At 53.6% G+C, this 9,591-nt stretch overlaps 1 protein-coding gene across 1 annotated transcript; it reads right to left on the bottom strand.

Moving 5' to 3' along the window:
- Positions 1–4,682: 4,682 nt before the first annotated feature.
- Positions 4,683–9,591, bottom strand: DAND5 (DAN domain BMP antagonist family member 5). The gene is made up of 2 exons (XM_003735495.6): positions 8,159–9,591; positions 4,683–5,939 (listed from the first exon to the last, which is right to left on the bottom strand). The coding sequence occupies exons 1-2, from the start codon at positions 8,621–8,623 to the stop codon at positions 5,694–5,696; spliced, it is 711 nt and encodes a 236-aa protein (XP_003735543.2). The 5' UTR covers positions 8,624–9,591; the 3' UTR covers positions 4,683–5,693.

The raw sequence follows: 9,591 nt of genomic DNA, 5'->3' as shown, positions 1-9,591 counted from the left end.
GTCTTTTTTTTTCTTTGATACACAGATGAGGGTTTCCTATGTTACCCAGGCTGGTTTCGAACTCCTAGTCTCACTTTCTTATGTGCCAGGACAATAGGCATGAGTCACCATGCCTCCCAGGCTCACATTTCTTTCTTTTTTTTTTTTTTTGAGACAGAGTTTCTCTCTTGTTACCCAGGCTGGAGTGCAATGGCGCGATCTCAGCTCACCGCAACGTCTGCCTCCTGGGTTCAGGCAATTCTCCTGCCTCAGTCTCCTGAGTAGCTGGGATTACAGGCGCGCACCACCATGCCCAGCTAATTTTTTGTATTTTTAGTAGAGACGGGGTTTCACCATGTTGACCAGGGTGGTCTTGATCTCTTGACCTCATGATCCACCCGCCTCAGCCTCCCAAAGTGCTGGGATTACAGGCGTGAGCCACCGCACCCAGCCCCCAGGCTCACATTTCTTAGCAATGCTGTCATATGTGGCCACTCCCGATGCACGGTGACCCTCCCCTTCACACCTGGACACGTTTTCGACACTCATTGTCAACCTCATGGACACGTGTGCCTTCAACCCTGCATCTGACCTACTAACTGGGAAGGTACCTTGTCCCATGGTCCCGTTCGGAACACTGGAGGTGCTCAGTCCAGTTCTCCACGTTTGAGTCAGTGGGGGCTCACAGATTTCAGGTCCCAGTGGAGACTGGGATGGAAGAGGGAAGTGAATTCAAGCCTCTGGTCCCCCTGAAAGGGCTTAGTCCACCTGGGCCAGTGTTCTCCCAGACTCCTCCTCCAGTCGGGCAACTTGGACCAACTGTAGATCAAGGGTGTCCTCTGGTGGCCATAAATGGTCTCTGCACCCATCCATGGATGACAGGCAGCCCAGTTGCTGACTTTGATGCTGTGGACAGAGAGGACACAGAACACACAGGCCCACGGACTGAAGTCCAGAAGCAGAAACCCAGATGCAGAACTCAGAGCCTGTAATCCAGATCTCAGGACCTAGGATCAGCATCTAGAGTCTAATCATTCTGGGCCGGGCGCTCACGCCTGTGATCCCAGCACTTTGGGAGGCCCAGGCAGGCAGATCACCTTAGGTCAGGAGTTCGAGACCAGCCTGTCCAACATGATGAAACCCCATCTCTACTGAAAATATAAAAATTAGTCAGCTGTGGTAGCGGGCATCTGTAATCCCAGATTATTGGGAGGCTGAGGCAGGAGAATTGCTTGAACCCGGGAGGCAGAGGTTGCAGTGAGCCAAGATCGCGCCATTGCACTTCAGCCTGGGCAACAAGAGTGAAACTCCGTCTCAAAAAAAGAAAACAGCAAAAAAATATTTTAATCATACTGAGATACACAGTCCAGATCCATGAACTCAGCCAGACACGGGGGCTCACACTTACAATCTCAGCATTTTGGGAGGCCAAGGTGTGAGAATCGCTTGAGGCCTGGAGTTTGGGACACTCCGAGCAACATAGCAAGACTCTGTCTCTACAAAAAACTTAAAAGTTAGCTGGGCGTAGTGGCATGTCTCTGAGGCTGCAGTGAACTACGATGGTGCCACTGAAACCATACTCCAAAAATCTAGATCTTATTATTCAAAACTAGACTCTAGAATCCACACCAGACCCAGAATCCAGCTTTTAAGAATTTAGAATCCAAAGGCCATCTTACAAAATCGAGAGTTTGTGTTTTTTTGTTGTGTTTTTTCAAGATGGAGTCTCGCTCTGTTGCCCAGGCTGGAGTGTGGTGGTGCAATCCCGGCTCACAGCACCCTCCGCCTCCCAGGTTCATTCAATTCTCCTCTCTCAGCCTCCTGAGTAGCTGGGACTACAGGTGCATGCCATCACGCCCAGCTGACTTTTTGTATTTTCAACAGAGATGGGGTTTCACTGTGTTAGCCAGGATGATCTCAAACTCCTGACCTCGTGATCTGCCTGCCTCGGCCTCCCAAAGTGCTGGAATCACAGGTGAGAGCCATTGAACCCAGCCTTTTTTAGTTTTTGCTTTTTTTTTTTTTTGAGACAGGGTCTGGCTCTATCACCCAGGCTGGAATGCAGTGGCATGACAGTGGCTCACTGCAACCTCTGCCTCACAGGCTCAAGTCATTCTCCCACCTCAGCCTCCCCAGTAGCTGGGATTACAGGTACACACCACCATGCCCAGCTAATCTTTTTTTTTTTTTTTTGAGACAGAGTCTCGCACTGTCGCCCAGGCTGGATGGAGTGCAATGTTGCGATCTTGGCTCACTGCAACCGCCACCTCCCAGGTTCAAGCAATTCTCTTGCCCCATCCTCCCCAGAAGCTGGGATTATAGGCGCCCACCACCATACCCGGCTAATTTTTTGTACTTTTAATAGAGAAGGGGTTTCACTATGTTGGTAAGGCTGGTCTCGAACTCCTGACCTGGAGATCTACCGGCCTCGGTTTCCCAAGGTGCTGGGATTATAGGTGTGAGCCATGGCACCTGACCTGATTTTTTATATATTTCTGTGGAGACAGGGTTTCACCATTTTGGTCAGGCTGGTCACGAACTTGTGAGCTCAGTCAGTCCACCTGCCTTGGCCTCTCAAAGTGCTGGGATTACAGGCATGAGACTCCTCACCCAGCCAAAATCCAGATACTATCCCATCTTTAGAGCCCTCGAAATCACAGCCAGGTAGCAGGAGTTGGTGAAGATAGAAACAAAGGGATAGGTGAGGAGCTCAGCAGTACAGCACATAGCCTCTCCCAGCTGAAACGCCTCCCAACCTACTCCTGTGCAATTACAGACACACACACACCATCAGGCTGGATATGGTGGCTCACACCTATAATCCAGCACTTTGGGAGGCCAAGCCAGGAGGATGGTGTGAGCCCAGGAGTTCGAGACCATCCTGGGCAACATAGTGAGACCCTGTCTTTACAAAAATAAATAAACAAAATTAACTAGTCTTGGTGGCATGAGCCTGTAGTCCCAACTATTCAGGAGGCTGAGGAGGGAGGATCGCTTGAGCCCAGGAGTTCGAGGCTACAGGGGTCCGGCCATGATTACTCCACTGCAGTCCAGCCCGGGTGACAGAGGGAGACCCTGTCTCAATAATAATTACTAGTAATAATAAAAGAAGCCGGGCACAGTGGCTCATGCCTGTAATCCCAGCACTTCCGGAGGCTGAGGCAGGTTGATCATGAGGTCAGGAGTTCAAGACCAGCCTGACCAACATGCTGAAACCCCATCTCTACTAAAAATACAAAAAAATTAGCTGGGTGTGGTGGTACACACCTGAAATCCGAGCTACTCAGAGGGCTGAGACAGGAGACTCACTTGAACCCAGGAGTCGGAGGTGGCAGTGAGTCGAAATCACACCACTGCACTCCAGCCTTTCCAGCCTGGGAGACACAGCAAGACTCTGTCTAAAAAACAACAATAATAATAAAAGAAAAATAAAATGACAAACCATCACCCAAAGACACACCTCCCTCTGTACACTCTTGTCCCAGCACGCAGACACATGCACATCTGTGCATCCACATAATCTCAGCACTCTGCCCGCAGCCATCCCACCAAACTCCTAGAAACACAATTGCCACACAGAGACACACACACACACCCATGCTTTCCAGCCCTGCGCCCAGGCACACGTGAAGAATTGTGGAGACTGGGATGGGTGTGCGCGCACACACACACACACTCTCTCCCCTAAGAAGCTCCACTCCTTGGCAGTCACGCAGCCCCTGGGAATGGGACCCCAGGGATGGGGCTCGCCTTGCACCCCCATGCCCACCCCAGCCCTCCCCCGCCTGGCCGGCTGGCGGGCTTTAATACAGATGCCAAACTCATAATTGTAACTGAGGGTGACAGGGTCACCTTGAGCCCCAGATGCTCGTGCGGTGACAGATGGCGTTGGCAAACCTGATTAGCGGCCCCCGTGCCAGCGCCTGTGGCACCTGCATCCCCCACCCCTCCCCCGCTCTCCCAGCACTCATTACCCACCCATTACTGTGCCTGGGGGGTGGGGTGGGGGCTGGCTGGCTCTGCCCGGGAGGGGGCAGGGACTCTGGGGGCCCCCCGGCACCAAGGTTCCCAGCTGGCTCCCCTGGCTGGCAGGAGGTGGGCACAGAGGAGGGAGGGAAGGCAGACGCCTCATGCCTACCAGAGGGCGAGTTGCCTATGGTGCCAGGGCTGAGCTGCCCACTCGGACACGGCCTGGGGTTTGGCACAGAACTCTGGAGGGAACAGAGAGGGGGCAGCCCCTCAGAACCCTTCATGACCCTCCCCTCCAGGGCCCTTTGAGCAAGGGGCCTTGGGAGCTGCCTGCCTGGCCCGTTCCCATCTCTCTGTGAGGCCTGCAAGGTCAGGGGTCTCTGGCTCCCACGCCCCACTGGCCCATCTGTTTCCTCGGGTCCCCTCCTGCTCCCCTCACCTGGGGCCTTCCTTCCTGAGGCAGGAAGAGGGCTGAGAAGGGCCCGGCCGGCTCCCGCCCCGCGCTCCAGGGGGCATTTGGAGGCAACACTCACAACGCCACATGTCCCTGCGTCTGTGCCAGACAGGCCCATCTGCCAGGGCCCTGGTTCCAGCCGCCCAAAGCCAGGCTGCCCTCACCGGCTGAAGACCCTGTGCCCCAGCTGGGGAGGGAGCGCTCAGATGCCCACACCCCATCATGGGGCCACCCACTCCCAGGGAACCCCAGTTGGAGGGAAAAAACAGATGCACATATAGACAGCTGGACTCAGCCAACCTTTATGGTTTCTGTGGAATGCCACGCCAGCGATGGGGCTGTGTGGAGACTCAGGTGGGGGGTCTGGGAGGGGCACAGTGGCCACTATCAAGGCAAGAGGCAGCTGGGAACATGTGGGTCCTGCCTCTGTCTCAGGGACCCCAGGATTTCCCCCAGCAGCTGTCTGCCTGACCGCTTTGGTTTTCGTTTTGCGTTTTTTTTTTAGTGTCCCTAGGACGAGGTCATCGCTGTGTCTCTTGGTCTGGGTGAGGCCATCTGCCCTCCCTGCAGCTGAGAGTGTCTTTGACCTTATTCTATAAGAGATAGTTTGGCCTAGTGATTAACAGTGGATTGATTCCAGGACTTTGGGAGGCCGAGGTGGGCAGATCACCTGAGGTCAGGAGTTCAAGACCAGCCTGGCCAACATGGTGAAACCCCATCTCTATTAGAAATACAAAATTAGCCAGGTGTGGTGGTAGGTGCCTGTAGTCCCAGCTACTCAGGAGGCTGAAGCAGGAGACTTGCTTGAACCCGGGAGGTGGAGGTTGCAGTGAGCCGAGATCATGCCACTGCACTCCAGCCTGGGCAACAGAGAGAGACTTTGTCCCCCCAAAAAAAGAGTGGATCTGAATCCTGGCTGTGCCGCTTACTGTGGTGTGACTCTGGGTGAGTGGCCTTGGTTTGCTCATCTGTAAAATGGGGTGATGTTAGCAGCTATCCCATTGGCTGCTGTAAGGATTCCATGAGTTAGTACCTGTCAAATGCCTAACACGGGTCCTGGTAAGAGTGAGTGGTCAATCAGTGTGTGCTATCAGTCAGTGGTGTGACTCCAGGACTGGCGCTGTGTCGAGTGTCCAGGAGCAGGGTGAAGACTCCGGGGACCTGACTGCCTAACCCTGCATCCCTGGTCTCTTGACCCAGAGTTCATTGTCCGGGTCCACGTCTTTCTTGGTCCATCTCCCCTCATCTCTCCAAGGTGCATGTCCCCGTGCACCCATCCACGATGCTAAATTCAAGCCTTCGGGCTGCAGTGACACTCCTCGATCAGCTCGGTGGATATCTTCACCCGTCGACGGGAGGCTGAGCTGCCAGCGTGACACCACAGGACCACGGGTGCCCAGCGCTTGCGAGCGGGCATGCAGCTGTTACACAGGACTAGTGGAGTGGGGTCCGAGCCAGGGATGTAGAGAGAGGAGCAATGGCCAAAGCAGAGGTGATTTTGGAGGCGTGTGGCTGAGCAGCCGGGCCGGGAGAGCACCTGGGGCCAGAGGCATGGAGACAGTGAGGGTGGTGGAGTCTGGGGCCAGAGTGGCGAGGAAAATCCACCTCTCCACTTCCACCTCACCTTGAGAGGCATGGATGCTGCAGCCAGGCTGCCTGACTCTGCCATTTCTTGGCTGTGATATGGGGGTAAATTAGCCTCTCTGACCTCTCGTTTCCTCACCTGTAAATTCATTGTACTTTAACAAGAACGGCCAGGCATGGTGGCTCACATCTGTAATCCCAGCACTTTGGGAGGCTGAGGTGGGTGGCTCACTTCAGGCCAGGAGTTTGAGACCAGCCTGGCCAATATGGTGAAACCCCATCTCTACTGAAAATACAAACCTTAGCCGGGCATGGGAGTGCACACCTGTAGTCCCAGTTACTTGGGAGGCTGAGGCAAGAGAATTGCTTGAGGCTGGGAGGCAGAGGTTGCAGTGAGCCAAGATCATGACTGCACTCTAGCCTGGGTGACAGAGCAAGACTCTGTCTCAAAAAAAAAAAAAAAAAAAGCAAATAAATTAATAAACAAGGAAAAGATGAAATCACTCTAGGTCCATCAATGAAGGGGATTCATTTAGGGAACTGATTACCCAGGATACGGAGGGGTTGAAAGCCAAGGGCTGGACGGGCCGTGAGACCGGCCTGGACAATATAGTGAGATCCGTCTCTACAAAGAAATTTTTTAAAAAAATTAGCTGGGCTATAGGGGCCAGGCGCGGTGGCTCAAGCCTGTAATCCCAGCACTTTGGGAGGCCGAGGCGGGTGGATCACAAGGTCAAGAGATCGAGACCATCCTGGTCAACATGGTGAAACCCCGTCTCTACTAAAAATACAAAAAATTAGCTGGGCATGGTGGTGCGTGCCTGTAATCCCAGCTACTCAGGAGGCTGAGGCAGGAGAATTGCCTGAACCCAGGAGACGGAGTTGCGGTGAGCTGAGATCGTGCCATTGCACTCCAGCCTGGGTAACAAGAGCGAAACTCCGTCTCAGAAAAAAAAATAAAAATAAAAATAAAAAATAAAATAAAATAAAAATTAAAAATTAGCTGGACTAATGCTGTGCATCTGTAGTCCTAGCTACTCAGAAGGCTGAGGCAGGAAGATTGCTTCATCCTAAGAGTTCAAGTCTGCAGTGAGCTATGATCCCAGCTCATGCCTATAATCTCAGCACTTTGGGAGGCCGAGGCGGGTGGATCGCCTGAGGTCAGAAGTTCTACTAGCCTGGCCAACATGGTGAAACCCCTTCTCTACCAAAAATGCAAAAATTAGCTGGGGTGTGATGATGCACGCCTGTAATCCCAGCTACTCAGGAGGCTGAGGCAGGACAATCGCTTGAACCCGGGAGGCGGGATTGCTGTAAACTGAGATGGCGCCACTGCACTCCAGCACTCCAGCCTGGCAACAGAGAGACTGTCTCAAAAAACAATAGGCTGGGCGTGGTGGCTCACGCCTGTCATCCCAGCACTTTGGGAGGCTGAGGGGGGTGGATCACGAAGTCAAGAGTTCAAGACCAGCCTAGCCAACATGGTGAAACCCCATCTCTACTAAAAATACCAAAAAATTAGCTGGATGTGGTGGCACGTGCCTATAATCCCAGCTACTTCGGAGGCTGAGGCAGGAGAATTGTTTGAGCCGGCACCAAGAGGCAGAGATGGCAGTGAGCCAAGAATGCGCCACTGCACTCCAGGGTGGGCTACAGAGTGAGACTCCATGTCAAAAAAAAAAAAGAAAGAAAAGAAAAGGAAAAAAGAAAGTTGGTGTCTGAGGAAAAGGAGGCTGGTGTGGTAGAAGCAAAGCAAGCGAAGGGGAGACAGAGAGGAGGTGAAACCAGGGAGGTCACAGGATCAGAGTACAGACCCCTGTGGGCTGCGGGGAGGACGTGGGCTTTTGTTCTGAGTAAAGTGGGGTTTACTTTACTCAGCGTTCTAGTGGGAGGAGGAACCAGATCTGACTCTGGTGCTCACAAGCCTTCTCTGGCTGCCGAATGGAAAAATGGACTTGGGGGTGAAGAGGACCATGATAGTGGAATCAAGGAGACCAGGATAGAGGCCAGGTGGGAGGTGCTTGGATCCTATTTTACAAGGGGGGAAACTGAGGCACAGAGACATTCAGGCGGAGGATACAGGACTTGAACCCAAATCTGTCTGGAGCCACAGCCTGTGCCTTCTGCCAAGGCTGAGACCCAGCCCTCTCCTCCCCACACCTACCCACTCACCTGAACAAAGGGCACAGCCTTACACATCCCCCGGGTCACTTCCTGAGGGTTCAGCGGCAGAGTCACAGCAGCCGCCTCGTCCTGCCCACGCTGCGGCCTGCCCATATCCAGCTGCCTGGCTTTCTGCAGGCCCAAGAAGGCCTTCCAGCTCCCAAGGGCTGGGGCTGGCACCAGTAGGGGCGGGGCCCCTGGGCCCAGAGCCCAAGTCTGATTGGCTGCAGCCCAGGACTGAGGCTGGAGAGCCTGGGGTCCAGGCCTTGCTGAGCCTGTGGACAAGGCCCCGCTAAGCAGGCACAGAAGAGTGGACAGCCGGCCAAGGAGCATCTGCTTGTCCATGCGTCTGTCCGTTTGTCCAGGACTGGGCTCAGGGTCTCTAGCAGTCGACCCTGCTGTCTGGTGAGTGGCATCTGAGCCCTCTGAACCCGTTTTAATCTCTTGACCCCTCCTGGATAGCCTGGGAGGCATTTCTGTAGACCCACAGCAGGGGAGGTGAGTAAACTCAGACCTGCTGGGTTCCCACACCTCCCAGCCTGCTGGGAGACATGGGGGCTGGGCCTGCAGTGTGCAAGCTGTGGGGACCAGGAAAGACAGGTTTGGGGCCAGGGGCTGAGACACACAATGCCTGAAGCCCCTGGGCAGGTGCTTTTTCAGTCCTGGGATCTCGGTCCTTCCAATTAGCAAAAGCACACTTTGGGCCTGGCTCGGTGACTCACACCTGTGATCCCAGCACTTTGGGAGGCCAAGACTTGTAGATCACTTGAAGTGATCTACGAATTCGAAACTAGGAATTCAAAACCAGCCTGGATTACATGGTGAGTGTCATGTCTACTTTAAAAATACAAAAATTGGGCTGGGTGCGGTGGCTCACACCTGTGATCCCAGCACTTTGGGAGGCCAAGACGGGCAGATCACCTGAGGTCAGGAGTTTGAGACCAGCCTGGTCAACAGGGTGAAACCCCATCTCTACTAAAAATACAAAAAAATTAGGTATGGTGGCAGGCACCTATAATCCCAGCTACTCAGGAGGCTGAGGCAGGAAAATCGCTTGAACCTGGGAGGCAGAAGTTACAGTGAGCCAAGATGGTGCCACAGCACTCCATCCTAGGCAACAAGAGATACTGTCTCAAAAAAAAATAATTAAAAAAAAATTATGGCCGGGTGTGATGACTCACATCTGTAATCCTAGAACTCTGGAAGGCCAAGATGGGCAGATCATCTGAGATCAGGAGTTTAAGACCAGCCTGGCCAATATGGTGGAACCCCATCTCTACTAAAAATGCAAAAATTAACTGGTTGTGGTGGCAGGTGCCTGTAATCCCAGCTACTCAGGAGGCTGAGGCAGGAGAATCGCTTGAATCTGGGAGGTGGAGGTTGCGGTGAGCCAAGATTACACCACTGCACTCCAGCCTAGGTGACAGAGCAAGACTCCATCT

Source organism: Callithrix jacchus, chromosome 22 (assembly GCF_049354715.1).
Source record: "Callithrix jacchus isolate 240 chromosome 22, calJac240_pri, whole genome shotgun sequence".
Classification (NCBI taxonomy): domain Eukaryota; kingdom Metazoa; phylum Chordata; class Mammalia; order Primates; family Cebidae; genus Callithrix; species Callithrix jacchus.
Note: the sequence above shows the minus strand (reverse complement) of the source record. Positions and strands in the feature narration are given on the sequence as shown.

Coding starts and splice junctions, on each gene's coding strand:
- DAND5 (XM_003735495.6), bottom strand. CDS start 8,623: ATGCCTCCCAGGCTATCCAGGAGGGGTCAAGAGATTAAAACGGGTTCA. Junction 5,940..8,158: donor AGGCTGTGCCCTTTGTTCAG/GTGAGTGGGTAG, acceptor CTCTGGCCCCAG/GTGCTCTCCCGGCCCGGCTG.